A 17,119-nucleotide genomic window follows, 5' to 3' on the forward strand; every position below is an offset into this window, starting at 1 on the left:
GCCGGGGCCGGCGCGAGGCCGGGCCTTTGTCCGCAGCGCTCCCCCCCACCACGGGCTGCCGCCGAGCCCGTCCCCTTAGGGCGCCCCTCCGCTGCGCACTCAGCCGCCGCGCGGGCCAAACGCGCCACTCCGACCCCGAGCGGCTGAGAAAGGCCAGCGAAGCTCCCGCCAGCCGCTCGTTCGTTCAGATAGACTGCCTGGGGTCATGGAGGCTCTCCCCCCCTCCATGACTCCATCACAGCAACGACCGCCCTCCGGCCCCTTGCCCATCCCCCCCTCCCCGCGGGCGGTGTCACTCTCCCGGCGGGGCCGCTAGGCGGGGACCTCCTGCCCACCATGGCAACCGCCGGAAGCGCTCCCCCCCCACAGAGCAATACCTACCCAGCCTAAGGTGCTGACTCCAGGTGATCCGGCCTCCTCACGAGGAAGCTGCCTCTCTCTTCCTCGACCCGCAGCCGCACAAGCGCCCAGCCGGCCCTGCAACATGAGGTCCCAGCCCCCCGGCAGAAAGCCAATCAGAACGCGCGTCCAGATCACGAGGGCGAGTCAGAACCAATGAGCGGTGGGGTCCCCGTCACGGCTTTTCTCAACCGTCGCAGGCACTGTCTCTGAGGAATGAAGCCTGCTCAGGACAAAGACCGTGGAGGCGGCGGCAGCGGGCAAACTGCGCAGGCGCGTGGTGGGCTGAGGCGGCGCGCTCGAAGAGCCGCGGGAGAGCCCCTGAGTGGGTGGAGCGCGCGGGAGGGCGTGGCTAAGGAGGCGCACACCCCCTATGCGCCGTGTACGAGATTCTCAAGCGCTGGGTTGTTCGGTGTCACCCGTGTACCCCAAGGCGGGGCGGGGCGGGGCGAGACGGGGAGGGGGGGGGCTGTGGCCGGAGTCCCTTTGCTCCAGGCTGTGAGGCTGCAACCCGAAAAACGCTTCTCCCTGGGAATAAGACCTGTGGCCTACAGCCTCTGCTGAGCTACTGCTGAGTAGACCCGCTTTAGGCTCCCCCTGGCGCAGGCTGGTCATTGCACTTCAGGCTTTGGGCTCTGTGGGGCAGAGCTTGGAATGAGTTTGTACCGAACGATTTTAAAAAAACAAAATGGTTTACTTTCTTAACATAAAACATATAACATCAACATTTAACATCACACTTCAAGGTCCTGTTCAGGTTGCATTTTCAAGTCCTTATGTTTACAGTCTTCTGATGTTGCCAAGTTCAATTCTTCTTTGCAAGTGGGTTGGCTCCTGAAGACTCCAAGGGCTTGGTGAACAGGATTCAACATGATGAAGGTTTCCAGGAGAACTCTCACCCATTACAAACACAAAAAAGAAACCCTTAACAAGGTGTTAAGGGCTTATACAACCAAGGTAGCCTTGTCTCCTCCAACTACATGAGGTCTGCTGCCTCTTGCTGCTTTGAGTCTCCACCCCTTACTGGGTCAACCCATTCTGAGCATGGGGGTTACACAGGCTCTGCTCAAGACGGAGCCTCCAGGATGGCTGTGCCTTCCCTCCTTCCGAGGGGGGCAAAGGGATGCCCATCTTGCTGCAGGAAAGAGCAGACAAGGGCAACAGCAACCCCCCCCCCCCATCAAACATCTTCCCACGTTTGGGGGGAGCTCCTGCTGTGAAGAGTCCCCAGCCAAGCTGACATTTTGCCCACCTGCCCCCTCCTCGTTTTCCTTGGGCCACCTAGGGTCGTCTTTGCTAGAGGGTGCCAGGTGTGCTGATGCCCTTTACTGTCCTGGGGGAGGGGAGGGGGGAGTCCTACATTCCCAGGCTTTGGAAACGGCGGTGATTCTCTAATCTGAGGGCCCAGCGAGATTTGGAGGGGGGGGGGTGACCGAGAGTCCTGCCCAAAGGGATTGTGCACCCTGCTCAGTCTGGAGGAGGTGAGGAGTGCATAGACGGCCCAAGTCTGCTTCGTCAGGCAATATCCTCTAACTACGGCTTTTGAGGCATCCCATAATACCTCCTGTGTCACTGATTCTTTGTTTTCTAAGAAATAATATTTTATCTTTTCTAATAAGTCTCTCCTTTCATTTTCACCTTTCCATATCATATTATTATATCTCCCCTTTCATCCTGAATGTGGCTACCAGTGGGGCATGGTCTGAAATCCATTCTTTATGAGTTTCTATATCAACACACTGTATATTACTTAAATTCTTTATAAAAACATAGTGTGTGTGTGTGTGTGTGTGTGTGTGTGTGTGTGTGTGTGTGTGTGTGTATCTTAAGTTATGTAATGACATAGTATATGATGAAGATTTTCATAGAAATGTTATGTTGTGTTCAGTGGTGGGATTCAAATAATTTAACAACCTGTTCCGGTGGTGGGATTCAAATAATTTAACAACTGGTTATTTACTAGCACCATTTTAACAACCGATTCTGCCGAAGTGGTGTGAACCTGCTGAATCCCACCACTGGTTGTGTTGTTTGGATATAAGTGTCTTAGTTAAAGCAGAATTGGGAACTCTACTTAAGTTGTTGTTTTTTCCCTTAACAGGAAGTTGTAGATTTTAATGTAATCCATAATGGAACAAATTACTGGTTATATGGCTATTTGAGTGAATAAGATGAGTATTATGTATTTCTCATTGCTCTGTAATTTATGTTGTTATTTTTTGTTGTTTATTTATTTTATTTATTTTTTATGTTTGTATACCACCCTCCCCCGGAGGGCACAGGGCGGTGAACAACAAAATATACAGGTAGAGCACAAAATAAAATAGACAACCAGAATTAAATAAATAGTTATGGCTCTATACACATTTAAAACCAAAACACATTAAAACACAGCATCCTAATACCAGACACAACAGATGGCAACCCACTGCTAAACCCCCTAAGAAAGAGGGGGGAGGAATGGCAGGATCCACCGATGTTATAGAAGGAGGGGGCCCTTGTTGTTGTTATTTGTAAATTATATTGTTCTTGATGATTGATTTTTGTATAGTACTGTTGATTGTTGAATTAAAAAAAGAGCAAAAAGAAAACACACTTTATTGATCTAACACAAAAATCTTCTGAGATTTTTACATCAGAGATTTTTACATCAAACAAATTCCAAACGGTCCATTAGCTGACACCTTGATACAAACTATAGGAGCATTAAAGGAACATTAAAGGAGGCCCAGTTATTTTTTTAGAAATCGCAACAAGGCACCACTTAAGAGTAAATCAAGAGTCACCTTTCCACTTGCCAGCACAATCACTAACTGCCGCAAAATGTAACTAGTTTATTATCAGGAACTGTTGCAAAATACAATTAGTTTATTATGCATCTCTATACAGGGTATCTTGTACTTTACCCCCATGAGCATATTGAACAATTCAATGTGCAAGTGGGCAAACTTACTATTATAATATTGCTGTGTTTTGCATCTCAGGGTTAACACTACCATTCTGATCCAGGAGGCAAGTATAGGATGGGGTTCATGCTGCCTGGAAATTTCCTTAGCTGTGATTTAAGGAATATGCTTGCTTAAGATTTGCACAATGTGTACATTCCTTGACACCGTGCATGCCAGGATGTGTCTTCCCCAGCCATCAAAGGGGTGGAATTGGGTGCGAGGACTCATACCTGGCCGTGGGGACAGGGCAGCCGTTTTCATCTTCTGATATATTTTTCAGACTCTCAAACGTGGAAATAACAGAGACCGTAGGAAAGTCCTAAAGCAGTTTATTTCTTGCAACACGTAGAGTAGCAATAGAAAGCTCAGATCCAGGACCTATATCCTTCAACCCCCCTGTTTCGCCCCACACCAAATGTCCACTACAGTTTCTACAACATTTGCACTACAGAGCTTCAAAGAACCTGGGAACCGTTCACACCTTCTTGCAGATGAGCTGGCGCCAGCAGGTTGCCAGGAAGGGAAGAGGGAAACAGGAGAGCCTTTACAGGAACACATTTGCAGTTCCCACACAGCAAGACATCTAGGCGCTGACAGGCATGGTCCTGACATCCGCCCCCCTTAAGACCTTCCCCCCCTCCTGGGTGATCGGGGTAAGCCCGGTGAAATGCCTTCATTAAGTGAGGGGCTAGGACATGTTCAGAATCGACCCACTTGTCCCCAGCCAGGAAATGAGTCCATGCGATCAAATACTGTAGCTGGCTCCGGTGCACCCAAGAGTCTAAAACTTCCTCCACCTCGTGGTTAGGCTCCCCGCTCACTGTTACCGGGGCTGGTACCACTGTCCGAGGGTGCCAGTCATCCGGGGGAGGTGCCTTCTTGAGGAGGCTGCAATGAAAAACAGGATGTACAAACTTCCAAGTTTTTTGGCAACTGTAATTCGGCTGTCACATCATAATTCACTCTGAGCACCTGAAAAGGGACAATGTACTTTTCCCCCAGTTTCCTACACCCTTGCAGCCCCCACATGTTCTTGGTGAATAAGTACATCCAATCCCCCACCGTAAGAGTAACCGGCTGCCTCTTCTTGTCGGCCTGCCACTTGTACCCCTGCTTTGCCTTCTCCAGGGCTTGCTGCATCGGCCCCCACGCTTGCCGGATGGACTGCACCCATTTATGAAGTTACATGGGCCCCTGCTGAACCTCCCCCAGGAATGGAAACAGCTTAGCCGATTGTCCCGAAACGACCTCAAAGGGGGTTTTCCCCGTGCTGCTATGCACCACGTTATTATAGCCAAATTCAGCAAAAGGCAGCAGGTCAACCCAATTGCCCTGATGGAAATTAACGTAACACCTTAGATACTGTTCAAGAGTCACGTTCGTGTGTTCGCTCTGACCGTCGGTAGCTGTGTGAAACGCTGACGAAAGCGCTTCCCTCTGCTGGACGGGAAGCGCTTCCCCCTGCTGGACTTCCCTCTGCTGGACGAGAGGTCGGTGATGAAATCCATAGAAATCACCTTCCAGGGCACGGGGGACACCGGCAGGGGCTGGAGGAGACTGGATACCTTCCCTTGCGCCCTCTTGGCCATCGCACACGTAGGGCAACCTTTCACATAAGCCTCCACATCCCCCCTCAACTTTCTCCACCAAAATTGTCTACGGGCCAAATGCAACATTTTCACAAACCCAAAGTGACCTGCCGATTTCACATCATGGGAGCCCTTTAACGCAAGGAGGCGCGCTGCCAGAGGCACATAGAGTCGATCCCCCTTAAGAACATAAGAAAGAGCCTGCTGAATCACACCAGAGTCCATCTAGTACAGCACTCAGCTACTCACAATGGCCCACCAGGTGCCTTTGGGAACTCACATGCAGGAGGTGAAAGCAATGGCCTTCTGCTGCTGCTGAAGGCGATCACCTGGTATGCTAAGGCATTTGCAACCTCAGAACAAGACGGATCAAGATTGGTAGCCAGAGATCGACTTCTCCATAAATCTGTCCAAGCCCTTTTTAAAGCTATCCAGATTAGTGGCCATCACCACCTCCTGTGGCAGCATATTTCAAACACCACTCACACGTTGCGTGAAGAAGTGTTTCCTTTTATTAGTCCTAATTCTTCCCCCCAGCATTTTCAATGTATGCCCCCTGGTTCTAGTATTGTAAGAAAGAGAGAAAAATTTCTCTCTGTCAACATTTTCGATCCCATGCATAATTTTATAGACTTCAATCATATCTCCCCTCGGACGTCTCCTCTCCAAACTAAAGAGTCCCAAATGCTGCAGCCTCTCCTCATAAGGAAGGTGCTCCAGTCCGTCAATCATCCTCGTTGCCCTTCTCTGCACTTTTCTATCTCTTCGATATCCTTTTTGAGATGTGGCGACCAGAACTGAACACAGTACTCCAAGTGCGGTCGCACCACTGCTTTCTATAAGGGCATGACAATCTTTGCAGTTTATTATCAATTCCTTTCCTAATTATCCCCAGCATAGAGTCTGCCTTTTTTACAGCTGCCATGCATTGAGTTGACATAGCCATGGAACTATCAACTAAGACGCTCAAATCCCTTTCCTGGTCTGATTGATAGCACTGACCCCTGTAGCGTGTATGTGAAGTTTGGATTTTTTGCCCCTATGTGCATCACTTTGCATTTTGCTACATTGAACTGCATTTGCCATTTCTTAGCCCACTCACCTAATTTATCAAGGTCCGCTTGGAGCTCTTTGCAATCCTTTGCAATTCTCACCACCCTACATAATTTGGTCACCAAGCTTACCCACCACACTACCCACCCCTACTTCCAGGTCATTTATGAATAGGTTAAAGAGCACTGATCCCAAAATGGATCCTTGGAGGACTTCTCCTCTTATTCCATCTTCAATACGTATATTTTGGCTCATCATCTATCACCTAGAACAGGGGTGATTGGCCATGCTGACATTGGCCATGCTGACAATTGGCCATGCTGACAGAGGCTGATGGGAATTGTAGTTCCTGAACATCTGGAGAGCCGCAGGTTCCCTACCCCTGACCTAGAAAATATGAAACAAAGATTAGTCAGATTGACAAAAGGCTGGAGTCATTTTGAGACTGCATTGGTTCAGATTAAACAACTGCAGTTGTCATCTGTTGAATTGCTTTCTCAAATTAGTCATGCAAATAAAGAACAAATTGACCATGGGAAGTGTCACATAGAGGATTTCACTAAGGATGGTACTAAAAACTGCGTAGAAAGCTGTCAAGTGTTGTTTGAAACATCAAGTAACAATCATAACTTAATTGTGATAGATGAGCCAAAATATACGTCTCCCGTGACAGACCTTCAGGTTGATGACATAGACATTGATCTTAGATTAGTCAGCGTTCTCCAAAAGGAATTTGATTTCTATGGCAGGGAAAGGTCGTAGGTGCAGGAATTAAGAGAATTAAGTGACCCAAACACAAGGGTTGTAATTGACAAGCCCACAGTATGCACACCCTATATTGGGAAAGAGGATCTCCAGTCATCATCTACTTCTACGGTCTCATTAAATGAGAGCTATTATATCCCTTGGCATTCGAATTCTGCAGAGGAAATAGTTGGATCTCTTAGAACATCACCAACAAATGAGAATCATGTGCCCAAAAAGGGTTTTGTTACAAAGGAAAAGATTGTCACGCAGCAAATGGAGATACATGTCAGGAGGCCTGTTATGGGGATTTTGCTATTGCTGCTTTCTGTATGCTGGGGGTGGAGGAATGGGTTAATTGCATTTCTAACTGACTTTCAACTGTCTTCTGTATGATGTTATACTGTACCAGGTGCTGCTCAAGGTCAGTGCCTGGCCATCTCTACTGTTATCTCTTTCACAGTTCCTTTTTGGCGTGCTTTCCCAGGATGGTGGGGGGGGGGGCAGGCTGCTTTAACTACTGGGTTTTGTGTGGGCAAATCTCAGTTCTGGCATGACCAGAGAAGATCCTCAATACTCAATAAACTACTGTTCGTATGCATTAGTTTGTTTCAGTTTTTGGGATTCTGACAATACAGAAAGTAGAGGGTAACTTAGAAGTGACAGTCCCTCATAACTCTTCAGAACAAATTTCTGAGCGGCGACTCAGCAACCCTATTCGTCCTTATCAACTGGAAAAATGGTCCACTACACATCTTCTACTCTTCTTTCTCCAGATTGTATCTCTAGTGGAATAAGAATTGGGGAAGGCAGCCAAGTGAATCAGCACAGCCAGAGGGCTGAAATTCCCACAGGCCAGCCTCCCAAACCCCATACTTTGGAAAATTGACTAGATGGTGAAAGGTCCTCTTGGAGGGCCATGTCCTGGAATATCGTGGGTTGGGCTTCAAAAATGGCTGATAATTCCTTCAAAAAGTATTTAAAACAATTTGATATTATTGGGCTACAGGAAACATGGTGTGTGGAATCCGACTTAATTGAACTATTGGGTTTTAGAAAATTTATCTCCCCAGCAACCAAAAACAATTCATACGGTCAGGCTAGTAGCGGTTTAGTTACATTCGTGTCAGAGGAAGTTCAGGGGACGGTTTATCAGCAGTGGCCAGAGTATAATGGTATTCAGGTTTTAGAGGTTAATAACCCTATTATGGGACAGATTCTATGTTTCAATGTTTATGTTCCTTCTATGTTTCAATGCTCTGATGCAACTAGATGGCATCAATCACGGAGAGATTTACAGTTCGCTATGGAAAGAGCCATAGCAGAATTTCCAGAGGCTGAAATTTTAATGTTGGGTGTTTTTAACGCAAGGGTAGGACAAGATATAACAGGCATCAAAGATGACTTTATTTTAGCTAACTTGTGGTTGGAGCCTTGGCATTCCCAAGACCACGTCCTCAACAATGGGGGCTGTTTGCTTTTAAATTTATGCATGGAGTTTGGTTTACAATTTCTAAATGGAACTATTTGTGATAAAACTAGAGGTTCATATACCTTTATAGGGTCATTGGGTGCAAGTGTCATTGACTTTATCTTAGTTTCGTCATCTTTGCATAATGGAGTTATTGATTTCCATTCCCAAAATAGGGTTGAAAGCGACCATGTCCCCATTTTTACTACCTTTACAGGATTGAGAGATTAACAACTGTAGATGGCGCCGTGAGTTGCAGCAAAAGACACCTCCCATGGAGTTCAGAGTTAGATAATGAAATAAAAAAACTGTTGTACTCAGAGGCATTTCTATTTATAAGGGATCAAATGTGTAAGGACAAGGGTGATCCTGTCGTTTCATATCATATGATATGTGATATGTGATATGTTGTCTCCATATATTTCTACATGTAAAGAACCTGTTATAAGTTCTAAATCTTGGTTTGACTACGAATGTAGAATGAGGAAAAGAGATCTCCGTTGCGTCTAAGCTGCATTAAGGAATAAATTCAGCTCAACGCTACTATACCAATTGTCAAAAACTAGGTCTGATTATGAACATCTGATTAGACAAAAAAAGTTGGCTTTCAACAAAGCACAATGGGGAGATTTAATTAGAGCAATGGATCAGAAGCAAGAAAGTAAGTTCTGGAATTTAGTAACAAAAGGTATGAGGAATACCCCTTGGATTGATAATGCAGTGATCTCTCTAGAACAATGGCACAACCATTTTTCCAACCTTTTTCGTTCAAATGATAATAGTGTGGATGAGGTCCTCGAGGAAATTCCAGTCTGCAAGGACTCATTCCCAGAATGGAACATAATGACAGTATCTGAATGTGAATCATTAATAAACTCACTGAAAAGCTTCAAGGCCCCAGGTGAGGATTTAACTCCCCCAGTTATACAAACTAAATTCATTGGTGGGCCCCAATTTTGGCAAAACTCTTTTCAGTTATAAATAATTTATGTATAATTCCAGATTACTGGAAACAAAGTATAACCATCCCTTTACATAAGAAAGGGGATAAATCTAACCCTTCAAATTACAGGCCTATCAGTCTGCTAAATATTTCTTATAAACTGTATACATGCTTTATTTTAAACAAACTAAATGAGTGGGTTGATGAAAACATATTCATTTCTGAATAGGTTGGGTTTAGAAAAAATCACAACACAATAGACCAGTGCTCAATTCTCCATGATATTATCCAGAAGTACACCTCCCACAGTAAAGGTAAATGATATGTAGCATTTGTGGATCTCTCGGCAGCCTTCGACTCCATAGACAGAGTAAAATTATGGATAAAATTAGGCAACACTAATATCGATAGAAGATTATTAACTATCCTAAAAGAACTACATGCTGGCATTTCTACCAGGATTAGATCCAAATGTTTGCTATCAGACCAAATCCGTTTGTCAAAAGGAGTAAAACAAGGTTGCCTTCTGGCACCTTTCCTGTTTAATTTCTATTTAAATGACTGCATATCCAATCTATATGCATCATATTTATTTCCACCATCGCTGGAAGGGAGAAGGATCCCAATGCTACTTTACGCAGATGACATGGTGGTAAGGGTTAAGCAGGATGCTATATAAATTGGCTGTATACTGTAAAGAAAACAACCTTTACTAAGGGTTAAGGGTTAAGCAGGATGCTTTACTAAGCAGTAGTAAGCAGGGTTAAGCAGGATGCTTTACTAAGCAGGATGCTTTACTAAGGGTTAAGCAGGATGCTATATAAATTGGCTGTATACTGTAAAGAAAACAACCTAAATATTAAGTATAACAAAACCAAAATAGAGAAAGGTGTAAATGTAAAGAGGCACAATGTTTCTGTTGTAAACGTTGGGGGCATATTGGGAGAGTGTGCAGAGAAAAAAGGCATCAGGGACCAAAAAGACATGTTCCCGGCTAATCTGCTACACATACAGTGAATGCACCTTGCTGTCCCCATGTAGTTGGCTTTGCTGGCCAACCCCCACTTGAGCAGTGTGATGGTGTTTACGAAGCTGATGTAATTAACCACGTGCAACCCGAGATCCAGCGTAAGTTGACGGTGACTGTGAGGATCCAGGATGTCCCTTGTGTGATGGAAGTGGATTCTGGGTCAGCATTCTCCATCGTTTCATGGGACACTTATAAAACATTTTGCCCACAGGATGATTTGGACATTAGATCTTGTGACTTACCACTTACAGATTATCAAGGACATAGAGTACCTGTGGTTGGCATGTGTAATGTCCCAGTGAAATATCATATGTTTGATGGATGTTTGAAATTGTTAATAGTGGAAGGAAGACGGACAAGCCTATTGGGGCTGGACTGGTTCGGGAGGTTGGGAATTGCAATTACCAGAGTTCATGAGGTTAGCAAGTTGACATGGGAGGTGTTAGTGGAATAATTTAAGAGTGTGTTTGCTGAGGGACTGGGGCAGTATAAGTGTCCACCTATATCATTGTATCTTGATCCCTCAGTACCCCCAATACGTCTAAAATCATGGAGTATTCCATTTGCTTCGCGCTCTAAAGTGGATGCAGAATTAGATCGGTTATTGGAACAGGGAATATTGGAGCCAGTGGTAAATGCAAAATGGGAAACTCCAATTGTGACCAGGGGCGTAACGAGGCAAACTGTAGCCCTGGGCAAAACCTGAGTTGTATGCCCCCCCCCCCCCCCCCGGCGGCCACCCCACCACGACCAAATTTTTTTTTTTTGCACCAGGTCATTTCTAAATCATCACATTATAGAATATGCCCCAACTCACAAATCTGAGCACAGCAATGGGCCATGCCACACAGCAGAAATAACAAAATGCTTAAAAAAATTTTTTTTACTGTGAAAAGTGCTTTAGAAAATAACTTTAGAAAATACAACAACAATAACTTAGTCTTTGGAAATAAGTTCTGTGAGACAGAGGGTGCCAGTCTGAGGTGGTGGAAGAAGCTCCCTTAGATGGGACCCCTTCCTTAGCTGGTAGTCAGATATCCTCTCGCATTGAGGATACCCCTCGGGGAGGTGGGGGGCTCCTTGTAGTGGGTGATTTGATCATTAGGAATATAGAGAGTTGGGTTTGTGAGAGGCATGATGACCGCATGGTGACTTGCCTGCCTGGTGCGAAGGTTGCGGATGTCACGCTTCGTCTAGATAGGCTGTTAGACAGTGCTGGGGCGGAGTCAGCAGTTGTGGTCCACATTGGCATCAATGACATTGGGAAATGCAGCAGGGAGGTTCTGGAAGCTAAATTTAGGCTGCTAGGAAACAGGTTAAAATCCAGGACCCCCAAGGTGGCATTCTCAGAAATGCTACCTGTTCCACGCGCAGGGCGAGCTAGGCAAGCGGAGATACAGGGTCTCAATGTGTGGATGAGAAGGTGGTATAAGGCAGAGGGTTTCAGATTTGTCAGGAACTGGGGAACCTTTTGGGACAAGGCAGGCCTGTACAAACGGGACGGGCTTCATCTTAACCAAAGAGGAACCAGGCTGCTGGCGCTCAACATTAAAAAGGTGGCAGAACAGCTTTTAAACTGATCCCTGGGGGAAAGCCGACAGGAGCAGAGGTGACTTCGGTTCAGAATACAGTATCTATGGGGATGCAGACAGAGAGAGAGGTTTTTCTAAATCAACCACATACAAGCAAGGTGCATAGCAATGTGATAAGTGATAGTGTCTACAAAAGGCTAGAGGGAAAAACACATAAATCCCAGGTTAGGGACAGAGACAGAATATACAAGTGTCTCTATGCTAATAGTAGAAGCCTTCGACCTAAAATGGGGGAGCTGGAGTACAGAGTTTTGAAGGAGGACATTGATATAGTGGGCATCACAGAGACATGGTGGAATGAGGAGAACCAGTGGGATGCTGTTATCCCAGGTTACAGGCTCTACAGGAAGGATAGGACAGGGCGTATTGGGGGTGGGGTGGCCCTCTACATCAAAGAGAGCATAGTGTCACATAAAATAGACAATGCAGGGGGAGCTGATTCCTCTACAGAAGCACTGTGGATATCAATATCAGGGGTGAAGCATAGTTTAACATTAGGAATATATTATCGTCCCCCTGACCAAAGTGCACAAGAGGATTCTGAGATGGAAAAAGAAATCAGAGAGGCCAATAAAAGCAAAAATGTAGTGGTAATGGGCGATTTTAACTATCCCCATATAAACGGGAAAAATGCATCCTCAGGTCATAGTAAGGAGAGAACATTCCTTGATATGCTAAATGACTGTGACTTAGAGCAGATGGTTGTGGAACCAACCAGGGGAGAGGTGATCCTAGATCTAATTCGATGTGGTACCCAGGACCTGGTGCGGGAAGTCAGTGTTGTTGAGCCGATAGGGAACAGCGACCACAATGCTGTCAGATTCAGTATCTCTGCATGTGAACAAGTGACAACTACTAATGTAGTTACATTTGACTTCAGAAAGGGAAATTTCTCAAAGATGAGGGGGATAGTGCGCAGGAAGCTGAAAGGGAAAATCAAGAGAGTCAAAACTGTCCAAGATGCTTGGAGGTTATTTAAAAACACAGTCTTCAAAGCTCAGCTGGAATGTGTTCCGCAGGTTTGGAAAGGCAGCGCCCAGTCCAAAAGAAAGCCACCATGGTTAACAAGGGAGGTTGAGGAAATTATTAGGGGAAAAAAGATGTCTTTTAGAAAATGGAAGTCCAACTTAACTGATGAAGAATACCAGAGAGAACACAAATGGTGGCAAAAGAGAAGCAAGTTAGCTGTAAGGGAGACAAAAAAGAATTATGAGGAACGCATGGCTGCGAACATCAAGACCAGTAACAAACAGTTCTTCAAGTACATCAAAAGCAGGAAGCCAGCTAGGGAAGTGATAGGCCCGTTAGATGACAAAGGAATAAAAGGTGTGCTAAAAGATGACAGGGAGATTGCAGAGAAGCTGAACAAATTCTTTGCATCTGTCTTCACCCAAGAAGAGGTAAGGAAAATTCCTGCACCTGAACCAAGCTTCTTAGGAGGTGAATCCGAGGAACTAGCGAAGATACTGGTAGACAAGGAAGAAGTTCTGGCAGCCATTGATAAACTAAATGCTACCAAATCCCCTGGCCCAGATTGCATTCATCCAAGAGTTCTTAAAGAGCTCAAGCATGAAATTGCTGATCTTCTCACTTTAATATGCAACTTATCCCTGAAATCAGCCTCCATCCCTGAAGACTGGAAGATGGCCAATGTCACACCAATCTTTAAGAAAGGGTCTAGGGGGGACCCAGGAAATTACAGGCCAGTCAGTTTGACATCTGTTCCTGGTAAATTAGTAGAATCTATCATTACAGATAAAATTATTAAACATGTAGAAAAGCAAGACCTGCTGAGGAAGAGTCAGCATGGCTTTTGCAGAGGCAAGTCCTGTCTTACAAACTTACTAGAGTTCTTTGAGGGTGTAAACAGACATGTGGATAAGGGGGAACCAGTGGACATTGTCTACTTGGATTTCCAAAAGGCTTTTGACAAAGTTCCTCACCAGAGACTGTTGAGAAAACTCAGCAATCAAGGAATAAGAGGGGAAGTCCTCCTATGGATTAAAAACTGGTTGAGGAACAGGAAACAAAGGGTGGGTATAAATGGGAAGTTCTCACAATGAAGAGATATAGGGAGTGGTGTCCTCCAAGGATCCATTATGGGACCAGTGCTCTTTAACCTATTCATAAATGACCTGGAAGTAGGGGTGGGTAGTGTGGTGGCCAAGTTTGCAGATGATACCAAATTATGTAGGGTGGTGAGAACCACAAAGGATTGCGAAGAGCTCCAAGCGGACCTTGATAAATTAGGTGAGTGGGCTAAGAAATGGCAAATGCAGTTCAATGTAGCAAAATGCAAAGTGATGCATATAGGGGCAAAAAATCCAAACTTCACATACATAAGGGTCAGTGCTATCAGTCACAGACCAGGAAAGGGATTTGGGCGTCTTAGTTGATAGTTCCATGGGAATGTCAACTCAATGCATGGCAGCTTTGAAAAAGGCAAACTCTATGCTGGGGATCATTAGGAAAGGAGTTGATAATAAAACTACAAGGATTGTCATGCCCTTATATAAAGCCGTGGTGCGACCGCACTTGGAGTACTGTGTTCAGTTCTGGTCGCCACATCTCAAAAAGGATATCGAAGAGACAGAAAAAGTGCAGAGAAGGGCAACGAGGATGATTGAGGGACTGCAGCACCTTCCTTATGAGGAAAGGCTGCAGCGTTTGGGACTCTTTAGTTTGGAGAGGAAGCGTCTGAGGGGGGATATGATCGAAGTCTACAAAATTATGCATGGGGTAGAAAATGTTGACAGAGAGACATTTTTCTCTCTTTCTCACAATACTAGAACCAGGGGGCATACATTGAAAATGCTGGGGGGAAGAATTAGAACTAATAAAAGGAAACACTTCTTCATGCAACGTGTGATTGGTGTTTGGAATATGCTGCCACAGGAGGTGGTGATGGCCACTAACCTGGATAGCTTTAAAAAGGGGTTGGACAGATTTATGGAGGAGAAGTCGATTTATGGCTACCAATCTTGATCCTCCTTGATCTCAGATTGCAAATGCCTTAGCAGACCAGGTGCTCAGGAGCAGCAGCCGCAGAAGGCCATTGCTTTCACCTCCTGCATGAGAGCTCCCAAAGGCACCTGGTGGGCCACTGTGAGTAGCAGAGTGCTGGACTAGATGGACTCTGGTCTGATCCAGCAGGCTAGTTCTTATGTTCTTAAGTAAGGAGAGAAACCAAAAGCTGTTTACAATTGTTCAATAATACCAACAAACAAACAATGGTGTGCGATGTGAAGCAGTGACAAACAGGAAAACGCACCGCACCACACACAGGCTCAGGCACAGATACATCAAAAGGATATTAATGACAAAGTCATTAGGCTCATTCACTATAACAATTATAGGCTCATTCACTAGATCTACCAGACCACGGCCACACAGCCTGGAAAACCTACCACAACCAGTTTCTCTGTGATACACCTCTGAAGATGCCAGCCACAGATGCAGGCGAAACATTAGGAACAAGATCTACCAGACCACGGCCACACAGCCCAGAAAACCCACAACAACCAGTTTCTCTGGGATACACCTCTGAAGATGCCAGCCACAGATGCTGGTGAAACGTTAGGAACAAGATCTACCAGACCAAGGCCACACAGTCTGGAAAACCCACCACAACCAGAAGTAGGGGGAATGTTTAGGTGAGGCCATCACCTTGTGAATACCCACTGCAAGGACAACAATTAAAGAGTGAATGACCCATTACATTAACAGAAATCCAGGTACAAAAGTCCCCCAAATGAACTGTTATTTTCCTCACCAACAGAAACCACTGAAAAGAGCTCTAAGTCTCAGGAAGCAGGAGAAATCCTTCAGCCCCCCTCCCACCATCCTCCAGACTCCCCAAAACACCATCCAGTCAAAAGATGCTGGACTCCAACCTGCCCAGAACTCATACCTGGCAGCTCTGCACCCACCTAAGGGCTGCAAGGGCTCTGAACAAAAGCAAAGCTGCCAGCATCCCCACCCACCCCTCGCCATTGGCAAAGGCTCTGGCAGCAAGTCCCCACCCAATCAGAGGTGTAGGCCTCTCCTTCTGTAATTAGACCAATGGAAAATGAATAGCAACATAAAGTTTTAGAATGTCAAGGAAGCTCTTTATTAATTTTACTTATTTATTTTAAATGTTTCTTAACCTCCTTTCCATTTTGCAGAACTCAAGGGGTCTTACAGTATAAATAAAATGGATATTTTTAAAAATTTGTTTTGAGTACAAAGTAAGCAATTCAATGATTGTGTACAGGGTTGTAGAGCCAGTGGGAATTGAATGGAACCCAGAATCCCAAGGATGATGGATCACAAAAATCCAGAGGGTTGATGTCATTAATCCTTTCTGACTCAAAAGACAGAGTCTATCTGATAAACAAAGCAGGAAGGGGAGGATCTTTTCCAAAGAGGGAAACTTGCAGGAGCTAGTATTTTCAGGGAAACTTGCAGGAGCTAGTATTGCAGGTCACTGGGAGGAATGCCTGCCCTGTGTTTGCCAACCACTGAGTTCAGACCTGCTGCTCCTCCTTTTCATCCCCATAGCAAATGCAAAGCCCGTTTTGCAGACAGAAGAGAGGGAAAGAGAAAGGGGGGGGGGGATTTGCTTTGCATCCCAGAGGAAGAGGAGCAAACTTTAGCTGAGGAAAGGTCCCTGGCTGCCTCTGACCCACTGAGTCTTGAAGCTAGTTACCTTGTCTCTTCCCTTTTTTAATCGCTTCTCTCCAGACTCCAGACGGAGTCTCTCCTCTGCTGCGTTTTTTGACCCACGTGTTGCCTGCAGCTGGCCTCGCCTCCTGGCTCCAGAAAGTCTCTGTGTGTGCGAAGGGAGGGGGCGGAGAGAGCTGAAAGTCGACTGCTGAGAGTCGACTGCTGGCTGGCCGCCCCACCTCCTCCTTTTGTTTACCTTCAACTTCCTTCACAGCCTGAACTCTGAAGGTGCTGCTGGCTGCAAGTCTGTTTGCCTGGCAGGGCAGGGATGCGAGCGGCCGCTGAGGGGGGAAGGGGGAGGGGCCAGGCTAGCCCTTAGCAACCCCTTCTCGGCACTAAAAAAAAAATGAGTAACCACCTCTCGGGAGCCGGCTGCATCCCACCTCTGCACGTGACTACATCCCTCACATGCCCCCCACGTGACTAAACGGTCTCATGCCCTGGGCAGCCGCCCATCCTGCCCAATGGACGTTACGCTAGTGATTGTGACCCCCCTGAAGGCCAATGGGGATGTGCGCATTTGTGCTGATTATAAGTGCACAATTAATAAGGCATTGCAGAAACATCCGTATCCAGTGCCAGTTGTCAGTCAGTTGTTAGCAACATTGGCAGGGGGAAAGGTTCTTGCAAAATTAGATCTAGC

General features: G+C 45.8%; 1 protein-coding gene across 4 annotated transcripts in view; it reads right to left on the reverse strand.

Annotated features, from left to right (window-relative positions):
* The window catches only part of SLC39A6 (solute carrier family 39 member 6), a 42,563-nt gene extending 42,061 nt beyond the window's left edge, over positions 1 to 502 (reverse strand). For 2 of the 4 annotated variants that reach the window (XM_048515438.1, XM_048515436.1), the window contains exon 1: positions 382 to 489. In XM_048515438.1, the coding sequence (XP_048371395.1) occupies positions 382 to 486 (105 nt within the window). In that variant the 5' untranslated portion in view covers positions 487 to 489. Of the gene's footprint in view, positions 1 to 335; positions 354 to 381 lie in introns of those variants that run through there. The other 2 variants (XM_048515440.1, XM_048515439.1) reach the window with 2 other exon arrangements.
* Positions 503 to 17,119: the final 16,617 nt, after the last annotated feature.

The sequence above is a fragment of the Sphaerodactylus townsendi genome, linkage group LG14, assembly GCF_021028975.2.
Source record: "Sphaerodactylus townsendi isolate TG3544 linkage group LG14, MPM_Stown_v2.3, whole genome shotgun sequence".
Taxonomy (NCBI): Eukaryota; Metazoa; Chordata; class Lepidosauria; order Squamata; family Sphaerodactylidae; genus Sphaerodactylus; species Sphaerodactylus townsendi.